General features: G+C 46.0%; 1 protein-coding gene across 1 annotated transcript; it reads left to right on the forward strand.

The window, feature by feature from the left end:
• Positions 1-3,873: 3,873 nt before the first annotated feature.
• Positions 3,874-7,770, forward strand: scxb (scleraxis bHLH transcription factor b). Its single transcript, XM_076279566.1, has 2 exons — positions 3,874-4,434; positions 7,732-7,770. Exons 1-2 carry the CDS (start codon positions 3,874-3,876, stop codon positions 7,768-7,770), a joined length of 600 nt encoding a protein of 199 aa, XP_076135681.1.
• Positions 7,771-13,900: the final 6,130 nt, after the last annotated feature.

Below are 13,900 nucleotides of genomic sequence, written 5' to 3' on the forward strand. Positions count from 1 at the left end.
TGCACAAGCACACACACATGCATGCATGCATGCACACATACATATGCACACACACATGCACAAACACACACACATGCACACATGCATGTACACAAACATACGCACACACACACACACACACACGCATGCTCACAAACACACACACACGCATGCACACAAACACACATGCACACACACACACACATACTCTGTTAGAGGGTATATCATTGTATATCTCATACTCCACTTCAATGACCTCAGAAACAGTTCACCACAACTGTCAGTCGAGTGACATCATACATTAGCCAATTACAATGATTTAATTAGTGTCTAAATAAAAATAACTTAGAATGATAAGTGTAATTGGTGTCTCTCAGTCAGACACTCTTGAGTGTTTTCTGCGGTGTTGAGTGCAGTAGACCAGATATTGGCTCTGGCCCACATGGAATTGGGGACAGCAGTGGCACTGAGCTCCTCACAAGCCGGATACCTCGGCTTCCAGGGGACTGAAGTGTAACGCCATGGAATTTGGACGTGTAGCGCACTGATTCATTTTCTCTAATGAAAAAATAAACCTCTGGATGGCAGAAGCAAGAGGAAGCCCAAAAAATTCTAGCACCAGATGATTTGAAGCCCTTCCACTGAGCCTTTCCTCATCTACACTGTTCTCTCTGGTGTTGCCTCAATTACACTGACGCTCGTAAAGCAAGAGGGGAACCATGCTTGTCCTCCATCACTGTGAGATAACAATGGTTTAGAGAGTTTCCATTAAGACGGCCTGTTGTTCTCTCCTCTGCTGTAGTTCTGGATTGAGAGTCAGAGGAATGGCAGTAAATACCGGACCAGTCACAGGTGGGAAATCACATCACACTGTGTCAGAAATCAGCAGTGATTGAAAGGTTCTGCCTGATGCCTTTGCCCTGTAATTACATTTAATGATGTCAACTCATTCTGCTCTATTTGCTTTGATGACATTCAGAAACCAGAGACTATTGAGGACTGCTTGGAGGTTCATTGTCTGTTTTAATTACCTGACGGAAATAAAGTTCCATAAAAATATCACAGTGATTTTATTATAATGCTATTTTTGCTTATTGTTCTGTAAAGTAACTCATAAGACCTACTATAAAAATAGTAACCAAATGGAAAAGTCAGAGTCAGCGTTGTTTCCACGAAGGGCTTTTCAGCGAGTGGAAGGTTGTTTTTTCCCTTTCTCTTCTTCCCACACGTTTAACGTAAAGTAATAAATAACACAACACTTCTCTTTCATTCTCTCTCTCTCAGCTCTCAATTAGGAGGAAAAAATAAAATAACCTGTCACTTTATACTTTGTTTCCTACCTATTCTGTCCCATTTTGCTGTTTTCTCCCTCTCTCTCTCTCTCTCTCTCTCTCTCTCTCTCTCTCTCTCCTCTATCCCTCTGGCAGCAGACGTTGGTGCAGCTGCTGGATGTTTTGTCCTGTCAGGAGCGGAGCGCTAGAGAGCCACTGGCCGCTCCCCAGCCTGACCAGACGGAGACAGCCCTGTCCCGCATTGTGCTCTGGTGCAGACTCCTTAATGACCCCGCCGAGCCTCCCATGCCCCGGCTCTCCAGGATTATTTCCTAGTTTTGACAGGTCTGTGACCTCCACTGGATTGGTTCAAGTGCCTCATGGTCAAGGGGGTCTTTATTCATCAGCTGAGAGGATAATACTTTAGGTGCGAAGCAAGCGAGGAAGTTGGAGAATGAGAAGAATTGTGGTCAGATGGCGGATAGCACTACTGGGGTGTCCTGCATGGAGACAGGCTGGCGTGGGCAGTACATAATGCAGTAGATAAGGAGCATTGTCACTTCTTACTCAACAAGTGTGGGTCATCGTGGGACAGTGTTGCACTGCCCGTGGGAAAAGCTCCCAAGCAGACCCACACTCTAAGTGTCCCATATTAGTTAGGGCTCACAGCTATTGTGGTGTTTCCATAGCCGTGTCATTGTAACTATGCTTCATGGATTATAACCGTGTCAAATCGAATTATAGGTGACCTTTAGAGAGGCTGGACCTTCAGACATGTGTCCTCCAGTGGCCGGGCACGTGTTATGAAACCTCATTTCTAAATGGAGCATCTGCAGAATGAAATCTATTCTTTTGCAAAAATCATTGCTTTGCAATTAAAAGAGAACATTTGGTCCTCAGTCTGTGGCTTTCCTAATGTAGCAAGAATGCATATGAGGAAATATGATGTGATGATGTAACCTTTGGCCAGTGGCAGGAGAATTTCACTATCAGGGAATGTGTTATTGAAAACATAATGAATTCATAAAACTGTGTGTCCTGCTGATTTGTTACCATGGAGTGGAGCACAAATTCAGCCATATTGTGCAATGCTATACATTCTGAGGACGTTTTGTTGGCAGATGAGTCAGTTCATTATTTCAGAGAAGTGTTTTGTACCCTGAAGCACTTCATTAAGGAAGAAGGAGTCCAACATTGTGCATGCCACACTCTCCCACGAGTTGGGGGGGAAAATCATGCCGTTGCATGTCAATGAAATGACAGGCGGCCATTCCCTCAGCGGCTGGCTGGCTATGGGCTGGCCGCACGCTCCCCTCTACTTCCTCCCGAGTCCTCGAGAGCCTGGAGCACTTCCTGTTTAATCAACAAGTGTGCTGACCAACGGCCAGTGGCCATTATCCACTCTGCTGAGTAAATATTTGGAGTGATGGGAATGATGTGGATTGACATGCTGACTGAAATATTAGACTGAGATATCAGCACACTCACGAGCAGCAAGCTGTTCCTCACGGCTCCCTCACACACATACAGCATTATGCTCTGGCTCTTTTCACAGGAAACGGAGATGGAAGGCAGGTCACTCATCTGTAAACTATATTTTCATCAGCTCTAAAATGATTATCTTACAGCCAGTATATTACCAATAAAGGTTACTGTACGGTTAATGTGAATATAAGTATACCACGATAATATATTAATAATAGTAATGAGTAATATTTGTAATAGCAATGAGACTGTAATGAGCTACATTGTGCTGAGGTACATTCTAAGTCATTGAATATAGTTCTTAATATTTTATCGTTTCCATAAACACTCCACATCAGAGTATAATAATGTACTCTTTATAATGTAATAATGCAGCCTCTATACTAACTTTGTTAATACTCACTTCACAGTCACTCATCCAGTCTCACTCTTTCACACTCACCACATCCACTCACTTTCACTGCTTACCAATTCCGTTCTAACGATCTCACTTTTTCAGTATAACTCACTCTCAAACTCATTTTCACACTCAGCTCAATTTATCTCAATGACCAAAAGCACTTTGTCTCCCCCTTTGATGAATTTCTTCATTCATTCATTTGTTGTCTTGCTTACTCTCCCTCTGTCTCATTCACACCCTCACTCAACTCTCTCACCCAGTAACTCACTGAGTTCTGGATCTTTCATGGAGGGGGGAGTGGGCCAGAGGACCCTCCCACTGGCTATAAAGCCCCAGCATACGGAAGCACTCAGCCTCACAGCACACGTGGACCTGGGGCTGGACAGATGAGCAGCTGAGACTGTCAGACGACGACACACACACATCCTGACTTACACAACAACACACACAGACACCTAGCTACAGAAACACACACACACACACATAATACATCCACAGACCTGAAGAGTGCTTGGACAACAGCTATGAATCAGTCAGCGACGAGCATCTTGCTCTCCCTCTACAAAGCTGGGTGAGGAGTTGTGCTGTGGAAAAGCCTCATCTGCCAGGACCACAGGCCTGATCAGCTCTATGAGAAACAGACTGTGTTGTGGGTGACTACCCTGTCCGCCTGGGGAGAGAGGGGGACTCTAGGCCACGCGTCTGCTGCTGAGTGGATTAGCAGAGAGGAGGTCTGAGATGTCTTTTGCCATGATGCGGCCAAGCGCCGGACACCTCCTGTGCTCGGAGCTGGGCACCCTGTCAGGGGACGAGGAGAACAGCAGCGAGGACTCACACTCTGACCACAAGTCCTTCTGTCTGGACGCGGCCAGCCTGGGAGGCCTGAAGGCCACATCCAGGAAGCGCAAGTTAGGCTGTCGGCCGACCCAGACGGGCGACGCACGCGCATTTGTGACTGAGTACCGCCAGCGGAACGCGGCGAACGCTCGAGAGCGCGACCGCACCAACAGCGTGAACACGGCCTTCACGGCGCTGCGGACGCTCATCCCCACCGAGCCGGCCGACCGCAAGCTGTCCAAGATCGAGACTCTGCGCCTGGCGTCCAGCTACATCTCCCACCTGGGCAACGTGTTGCTGCTGGGGGAGGCCAGCGCCGACGGGCAGCCCTGCAACCGCTCACCCTCCGGCCTCCACCGGACCCCACGGGGCCACACGCGCAACGCCCCCCCCAGCCCCGACACCGAGAACTCACAGCCCAAACAGATCTGCACCTTCTGTCTCAGCAACCAGCGCAGAATGGTGAGTATCTCTCCCAGGCACACTGCTACTGCTTATTATCACACTCAGCAAGAGCAGTCTCATGGCTCATCTGCCACCAAAGACAGATCAGATAAAAACTTTTTAGCTTTTATATGGTTCAAATCTTATTCTTCTTTTATTTTGTGATCTTTATGTAATCTATACTCGGTACTCAATACAGATTTTAATTATAATGTCAGTACTTTCATCTAACTTTAGCTCTATACACCCATAAAATACTACTCGTGAACCCTAGAGTAAAGCCAGAGGGAGGGTGGTAATAAGGTGTAAGTAAGTCAACATTTTATTTGAAGGTGACAAGGTGATTTGTATTCTATTTTTCGTTGTATATCTTTTTACCACCTTCAGGCTAAATGAATTGAGGACAACATAATGATTGTATGTTTCCCTATACATTTTGTTTTTTCATGCAAAATTGATTAGATTTTCATGCAAATTTGATTATGAAAGGAAATTAGACAACTGCCTCAGACTACTTTTTTGTGGTTGGTGTCAAAAGTGCTCAGTATGTTTTAGGGCAAATTAGCTCTGTAATTGTCACAAATAGCAGCTTGTTTTGTGGGGGAAAAAAGTATTATTGTTTATGGGTTTATAGAAAGAACACAGGCAGTGTATTTCTAACCAATATCCTTCCTAAGGCAATGGCTTGGAAAAAGACTAGAGGAATGATCCAGTCTGTGCTATTCTATTTTATTTCATTAACATTTGAAAAGTATACTGCTGGTGGTGAGGCTATTATTGGGAGTTTGAGAAGCAAACAAACTGAAATATGAATGGTGTGGAACAGAAGGGGTAGAACACCGTGCGTGTAAACAATCTCCAGGCCAAAGCCTGCACAGCCCGAGTCCCCAGTGAACATCCCAGACACGTTCAGCATTCTGGAAACATCTGTTCTAATCCCACAACCAGTACATTTCTACCAACAATTTACTTGAAAATTTATATCCTACGATTAGTAATACTTTGAGAAAGGCACATGAATTCTTGAGCTAAATATATTGTTTTTACAACCCTTAAAAATATTCTCTACAGACCAGTAAAGCAAGTATTACTGTGGATTATATGCATTTCAGTGGTTCATATGTTCTGCAAGTAAAGCTGTGATATACACTAAATATACAAAATATACATTGGATTTGTCCTGGAGAACCACTTATGAATATTATGCATGCCAGCAATTTACATTTCATATACCGTGGTATGCAAACGTTCGGACAAACCTGGGCAAATTTCACGATCACATTTTCTTTTAAGTGAAGCGAAGAGAAGTGAATACAACTTGCAGTTGCGAGTGGATTAATGTTAATGCAGTAATGTTTTTTCATGAATAAAAAAGCAGGAAAAATAAACGGTGGCACTGTAATTGTGGCATGCACCCTGGGGGAGCAGACAGACAGACACACACACAGATCCTTTGGCCTTAGATTTACCACTCACATGAACTGCTTACCTGAAAGAAAAATGTGCATAAGTTCTCCTTAGCTCAGAATAACGCCTAGTAATAAAAGGAAAGCACTTCTGACATTGAGTTGAGTTTACAGTCATTCATACAAAATGTTATAACCGTAACAATAACATATGGGAATATTTTCAATGAACTGTCACCATGATCTGAAAAATGAGAGTTTTGTTTTGAGTTTCAGAAGATGAATATGCTTTTCAAACAGATTTCAGCTGCGGTGCTTTATTTTACTTATGCCAGCTAGAATTGACTGTGTTGGTCTGGGGATCACCTAATTTTATAAAAATGTATTTGAAATCCTGATCTATAGGCTTACACATTTGGCACGTGAGAGGGGAAAAGATATGCTTGAGTAATTCTTGAATGATTTTCAGACTCCAATCAGTGTCATTCTTATTTAACAACACCCATCAAAACTGTATCAAAGCACATGATCAAAACGTGTGTCTTTGGGTCGTTCTCTGATGCACACATTAGTATGTGCAGCGCACTCTGCTTGGTGTCTCTGTAAGTCATTACTGTATTAGAGGTGGCATGTCTGACCAGTCCTCTGCACAGCTCCAGTAAGAGCAGGAGCAGGCTGCTGGTCAGCACTCAGAGCTGCTGCCCAGTAAAGGTAATGAGACACATATGGTGCTTCCTGCAGTCTCCACACACACACCTGATCCACACACCTCATACACACATCTCACACACCTAATCCACACATCTCACAGGCATTAGGAGAGACTGTATGAACCCAAACATAAAGCGACAGAGGAGGGGAAGCTGAGACCCGCCCGGAAAACAAAAGCAAAACAATGTTGGCCTGGCGCTGCGTGATAGGGCAGGAGGAGAGGGTGATGCTACTGTGATGTCACCAGAGAAACTCGTATCAAAGGGCATGTTGGAGTGATGTGTTGTCAGAGGAGTTGTGCTTGTCAAGGTAGACGGGGCGATGGGAGTTATCTGATGATGTAAGGTGTTTCGGGCTGATGGAGGGGTGGATGTGACATCTGGACAGATGTTGCAGTTGGCGCTGGAGAGATTTGTGATGCGGGGTGTGTTCTGAGCGTGTGCAGAGCGGTGCTGTGTACTCAGGAGAGCCGATACCACGATGACAAGGACAGATAAGATGGACTCTTACAGGAAGTCCCAGAGCTCACACTCTACTCTACAGAGCTGTGTTTAGCACTGCAGGGCCAAAGCACACACATATGGAAGCACTTTGACACCTAATCCCCTCCATAATAAGAGATGTGTTGGACCTGTGATGGACATTAAATGATTACATTATCAGGAGAAGGATCAGTTGTAGAGCTCATCTAGACATTCTGGTCCACTCAGAGGTACATTTATATATAAAATGACTGATGGGATAAATTTGACGTTTTCTCATCCCCAACAACAGCTATGCTCTGAGCCTGCCTGTTAAAACCCAATGAACAATTCTCATGCTGATGGGGCAATGTGTTAATTATATGGAGATTACTTTTTTGGCATTTAATATAATTGGCAGAACCAGAGCAGTGGCATGAATTGCACAGAATAAAAGCCATTCACCTGGTAAGAGAAAATGAAAGATTTTGTGTAGATTTTTTTTGATGAAAAATGAATAGACCTATAGACATACATGGAGCACTTAATGTGCATTCATTTTCTTCTGCCTGTTTTCACTGATTAGAACATGTTGAGATGAGCACTGCAGGTTTTATTGGTTAAAACAGGGGTTCAGGGGTTTATAAGCTGTCAGTTGAGATTCTGTGTAAACATATAGTTTGATGAAAACAGATTCAGGTCTAATTCATTTATTTTGTATAATTTATCTCTTTCAGAACAAGGACCGTGACAGAAAATCAGCTATAAGGAACTAATACCGAAGACTGAAAATGTCATGTCAAATGCCAAATGTATAAAGATCTCTATAATGTATATACTATGTTCTTTGTTGTAAATATACAAATGTATTTAAAACTATTCTAAAATGACTTGTCTGTATTTTCAATTGCTGCAGTATATTCATGTCTAACCACATATTTGATTTGGCTTATGGTCTCAGGAGCAGATAGAACATTAGAAACAGAGAGAGGGATCACTGACCCTAACTGGAACAGATTCAGAGCTGAACCATCTCCCATGCAACCACTCACATTCTCATTTACAGAGAGAAGGCAGCATGTGTGTCTTGATAAGATGGAATGTTCTAGAATGCAGACATAGTATATTACGTAAAATACTGAAATGCGTGTCCCAGAATGCATTGGTGACTATCTAACCCAGCTCCATGCGTAGGTCAGGGGGTGGGGGGGCGGAAGCAGAGAGCCCTAGAACAGGAAGCAGCGGCCTGCCTGTGTGTCCCCCAGACGCGTGCTACATGCTACATGAGGAGAGGAAGAGAGAAGAGGAGAGGAGGAGAGGAGGAGATGGCTTTTGCAGGTAGAGCTGCGGCACACTGCCCGTCCCACGACTGTCTGAAGCCCCACGGTCAAATAAACACATCGACTCTTCCTTTTTCCCCCCTCTCTCTCTCTCTCTCTCTCTCACACACACATACACACACACACTCTGAGATAAACATCCCTCCTCATCTGAACCCTCTGCTTGCTATTATTCAATGCCTCTGCATATATTCTTCAATGTAAATCCATGAAACAGTTTGAAAAGACCTCATTAAAAAGACCCCATGCTCTGTCGTCCCTGCTGTGCCTGGTGAAAAGGCTGCTCTAGTTGGGGGAGACACACACCAGCAGCCTGGCTTGCCCTGCTCCTCCAAAGAGGCCATTTGCCAAAACCAATAAAGATCCCCCGTGTGCCATGGCTGAGGATCCTCATTAAAAGACCACCGGAGGAGCAGCCAGAGGGGTGACAGACAGGCCCCACTCCTCAACAGCCAGGACGCACAGCCACCTGTTTTTATACCATGGACGAGTAGGACAGGAGTTCTAGGTAGCACAACAACTCTCCTAAATTATGAATTCATAACTCGGAGAGAGTACTGGTATCTTGTTGATGTGCAGTCGGTGAAGGGTGACTTTACAGTAACAACATTAAAATCAGACCAGGCCAGCAGCCACTTTGAGGTAAGTGAGCATATTTATCCACATCAAAGGCCTGTTGATTTAAATATCGGTCAATGAACTTCTCAGGGGCTAAGGAAATACTGTTATTGTAGTCAGGTCTGCCTCAGCGAGGGAGACTTCTCTGCACAAATGGTTCGAAAACAGCTGTCTCATATAACTGAGGTTTGGCGATAGCCAGGACTCCTTCAGATGTTACACAGGCTGAACTCTAACCTCATGCTCTGTGTGCCTCGTAGAGGATCAAGTAGTGTGTTTGTGTAATAACACCAGACCATCGCAACAAACTTTTAAAATCCATCCTTGATGTTTAGGTAGGACTTATCACAAATTCCTCAGACCAAAACCAAAACACTGCCTATTGATGTTGGATCCAAAGGTGTGTATAGACGTCAGTACGACAGCTGAACTCTTACTTCAGTTCTGTTGGGTCTTTTTTTGCGAGGTTAATGAGCAAAATGAAGGGCAACTTTATTAGAAACGAACAGAGTTGGAAAAACCCTACATGTGTTTAGGTTCCACCTTTACTAGCTGATCTACTGTACCAGGATGAAGAGTTGGCCTAATTAGAATCAGCTGGTTTAGTGGATGGTTAGAAAATATAAGTTAACTATAAAAACCACAATCACTTAGAGTGGATACACAGGTGAGTGTCACCTTCAGGGAGTAAACAGCGTGGCGTGGCGTGGCGTGGCGTGGCGTGGCGTGGCGTGGCGTGGCGTGGTGTGGTGTGGTGTGGTGTGGTGTGGTGTGGCGATCCCCGGGTCCCTGAGTGGTTCTGGCGCCCCTGGTGAGCTGCAGCTGGCCCCCGTCTCCCTTTCATGTGACACAGGCATGTGCTGCGCCGCGACGCCCGAGGCCATAAAAAAATCTAAGCGCTCATTATTTCTGAAGCACAAAAAAGCCACAAGTCACAAGCCATTTAGAGAGGGCAGCAGGTGCCCCCCCAAACCCGAGCCCCACACCCCGCTCTGGGTTATCTGCTTTCAGCGCCCGCCTGCCCAAACCCGACCCGCCCCACCCCGCCCGCACGACTGTGGCACGGCAGCGAGGGCTCTAGCCAGAGGTGAGGGGGAATCAGATCCTAACTAGGAGTGAAGCTGTTGGAAACATTGCATGAGGTAAGCCGGATCCAAATTCTGAATAGTTTGTCAAACTATCAATTTGCTGCAGCTGCACAGTGAAACCAAGGAACCTTGAACAGAAATCCAGCCTCAGTCCAGCCAGGTTTCAAAATCAATTTCCAAATCATTTTAATTACGAGTTGACGCAGTGGGATGACTTGATGGAGTTGCAAGTTGGGCCAGAAGGATACACATACACATATACACACACACACACACACACACACACACACACACACACACACACACACACACACACATACACACACACACACACACACACACTCACACACACACACAAACAACCATCCTGTGTCAATCATCTGTCATAGTTATCTTCCCCGACTTGGCCCAGTTTTGCTGAACGTTGGCTGGGAAGAAGCAGAGCTGCGTGTGTTAATGGGGAGGTAAGTGCTCCAGACAGCTGTGGTCTGCGCTGGGACGTGCATACGTGCAGACCAACGACCACTCTGCTCAGCCTCAGCCTCCCAGCGTCCACCCCACCCCACCTACACACACGCCTGTGCGTCTGGCCTCCAGGCGTCCACCTCACACCGCCAGCGTTCACACGACACATGAAAGGAAGTCCTAATCGCCACGGCAATGGAGTGACAGGTGGCCCACTTGGCTGAACGGCCCATTACTTTCCCCCCAAACACCTCTCCATGCTCACTGCTGCAATAACACCTGTGTGTGTGTGTGTGTGTGTGTGTGTGTGTGTGAGAGAGAGAGAGAGAGAGAGAGAGAGAGAGAGAGAGAGAGAGAGATTGTGTGCAAGAGTGAGCTACTGTTTCTAGACGAGGCCACTGCCAACTGTCCACATTCCAGTAGTAAGAAAACAAGTCTGCTTTACATTTATGGGCCATTATCAGACTGTTTATCCAACTGCTATTGACAGAGAACTGCTATTGGCTGCCCTGTCCATTCATGCCTCAGTGCAGTTGCCTTCACCCAACCTTCCTGCCATGACCAAACGTATGAAACGTGGACCTCATCAAGACTCACGTACTGTACTATACAATACAATGCGAGTCATACCAGTACAGAGTGGAGGGATCAAAACCACTGAAGCAATCAGCATCATTTTTACTGCAAAGAATGTGGCTCATGGAAGTGGATTCCAGTTTTTTTTGTTGCTCTCACACATGTGCACACACAGCACAGGACAGAGAAGCAGAGGAGCTGCCCTGAGACTAGAGGCTGACCATTATGTCCTCTCTCTCACTAGACAAGGTCAGTGTAAACCACAATATGGTTTTCTTTAACAGAATATAGATTTGTTCAAATACAGATGCACTTTAGACTGAGTATTTTTTTGCTTTGTCATTCCTCCAATCCTGTGAAAATGTGTCTCCTCCAGCAGTCAGTCATGTAAATGGCTATGTCAGAGCTTCCAGTGCGTAAGAACGATGAGGAGAGCAGTGCGCTCTGCATTGCTGTGCATCACAGCTGGAGGTTTGCTACAGACAAATCATGGCACCTCCTCCTCTTGCTGAATCTGGCTCATAGGAAACCCAGACTCTCTCACTGACATCAGTGGCAGGTTGTATAGGTTTGTACATACTTTATCATCTCATACATGGGCTTTGGCTGTGTCCTTGCATTGGATGAAGAACAAGCTGAGGCAAACACTGGAATGCCATTCACACTTAATTAACAGCTTTGAAGGCTACGCAGAATACGCGAGAAACCACTTGGAGAGAACTGTGCCAGTCGCACGTTATACAACCTCTGTGTCCACAACCACTACTATTAAGGAAGTTTTAGCTGGTGGCGAATGCCAGCAGGCTCTGTTGGGGAAGCCGTATTTGTCAGTTATGGCCCCCATACCTGGCACACAGTAACGAGCTGCAGGCAGCGTGGGCAGAAATGAGATTAGTGTGAGGGGATGATTAACATCAGTGTCTTAAAGCAGGAAAAAGACAGTTCAAATGGTAAATACCATCTAGAAGGAAAATGGTTATGAGCCAAGAACATTCACAGTAGATGTTAAATGATTATATATGACTTTTTTCAGTATACCCTGTCAAGGGAAATGGATTCTTACGTCAGCAAGAAAATTACATACAGTAAAATCCATTACTGGGTTTACTGCATTTTCATGTGAATTTCTGTAGAATAATTTATACTATTCTCAAGTCGATACGGAAGATTAACCGAGGCAGAGTATGAATCCAGTTTTGGGAAGATCTCTATTTTTGCAGTTTCCCATGTCCAATGCTTTTAGTTCTGAGCAGGTGAGTGGAGTTCCTGTCTCGCTCATGGATTGAACAGTTTCAGAGTGGTGTTCATTTCTCCCAGCATACACGGGGCAGAGGCTGGAGGCCGTGCGGATGCTGCAGTGCAGTGCAGATGGGACGCATTAGAGGCGAGGCGAGGCGAGGAGAGGCTGGAGGAGATAGCGCACGCTCAGGGGGAGGGACTCGGGCCTCCGCCAGGCTCTCTGGCCCACTTTACGGCCCTGGGGAGGAAGGAGGCTCTTCAGGTTTTACGGGCCTCCGAAGCGATACACACACTTTAATGCTCCAGCATGTGTGCCGGAGGAGCGCAGCTCCCTCCAAACAGCCCGTCTGTCACACTCAAACACACACACACACACACACACACACACACACACACACACACACACTCCCGCAGACACACTCCAGCTCCTGCTCCCCTCGCCACTAGGCTGGCTGGGTTGGCCAGTGGTGACTCTGACGAGAAGCCTGCGGATCCTCTGAGCCAAGCTGTCCGCTCCCTGTGGCTCACCGCAGAGGACAGGCCTCCTCGGCAGGGGAAGAGGAGAGGAAGATGGAGAGGAAAGAGAGAGAGAAAGAGAGAGAAAGAGAGAAAGAGAGAAAGAGGGAGAGAGGCAGACTGTGAGAGAGCCTGTTAGAGGAGAGCAAAGACAAGGCAAACAAAAAGAGGGGTAGGAAAGGAAAAGTGGAGGGAGAGCAGAGAGGGATGGAGGAAGTGTAGGGATGATCTCTGAGTGCAGGGAGGAAGAGCAAGAGATAGCGTGAGGAGAGGAGAAGAGAAGAGAGAGGAGGAGAGGAGAGAGGAGGAGAGGAGAGAGAGCCATGGCCCAGTAGCCGCACAGCCGAGTCCAGTGCACTCTCTCCTGCTCAGATGGCGCAGGGGGTTTACTGCTGGAAAAACTCCCCCTGCTGTCAATCACGGCCTTTAATAAAAACAGAGTATAGCGTTGCGGTCTCGCTCGCTACGCCTGCCCCTCGGAGAACTGGAATGCGAGGGTGTCTGTGGAACTGTGAAAATCCCGCCTTTTATTGCCCTCTGCTTCGGGCTGGAAAATTGGGATCGCGGCAAATCCCATCTGGTGGACATTAACTAACCGCCTGGAGCTCCAGCCACTCATGAAATTAAACTTTTTGGTTCGAAAAGAAAAATGAAAAGCCCTCACTTCCAGAAGGTGTTTAATCAGATTTCCTCTGGGTAGGAAAGACCGGATTCAAACGCTGTCACCCACACCTCACAGACTGTTTGTTCACCTCACTAATAAAAAATGTAAACAAGAGATTGCTCACTCATCTCAGCGTCCCCAGCCAGCCCATCAGACAGCCTGCAGTAGACTGAGGAGGAGATCCCCTCCCATCACTCCTGACAGCCCAGCCGAGCACTACGGAAAAGCAGGAAGATGCTAGTTGCTGAGGAGAAAAAAAGGATATAGTGTAACTGTTGTCTGGGTATTTATAAGACATGGCATGAAGGAGCAGGAAATTACTCATCTTCTTATTATTCTATTTGAAATCTGCAGCTATGTGCACCCACTTTTATTTTAGTCAATGACTCAAAACAGTCTA

This window comes from Alosa pseudoharengus, unplaced genomic scaffold (genome assembly GCF_046254945.1).
Source record: "Alosa pseudoharengus isolate Yale_2024_CS ecotype anadromous, Long Island Sound unplaced genomic scaffold, YU_APseudo_1.1 YU_APseudo_1.1_scf_12, whole genome shotgun sequence".
In the NCBI taxonomy this organism is placed as follows: Eukaryota; Metazoa; Chordata; class Actinopteri; order Clupeiformes; family Clupeidae; genus Alosa; species Alosa pseudoharengus.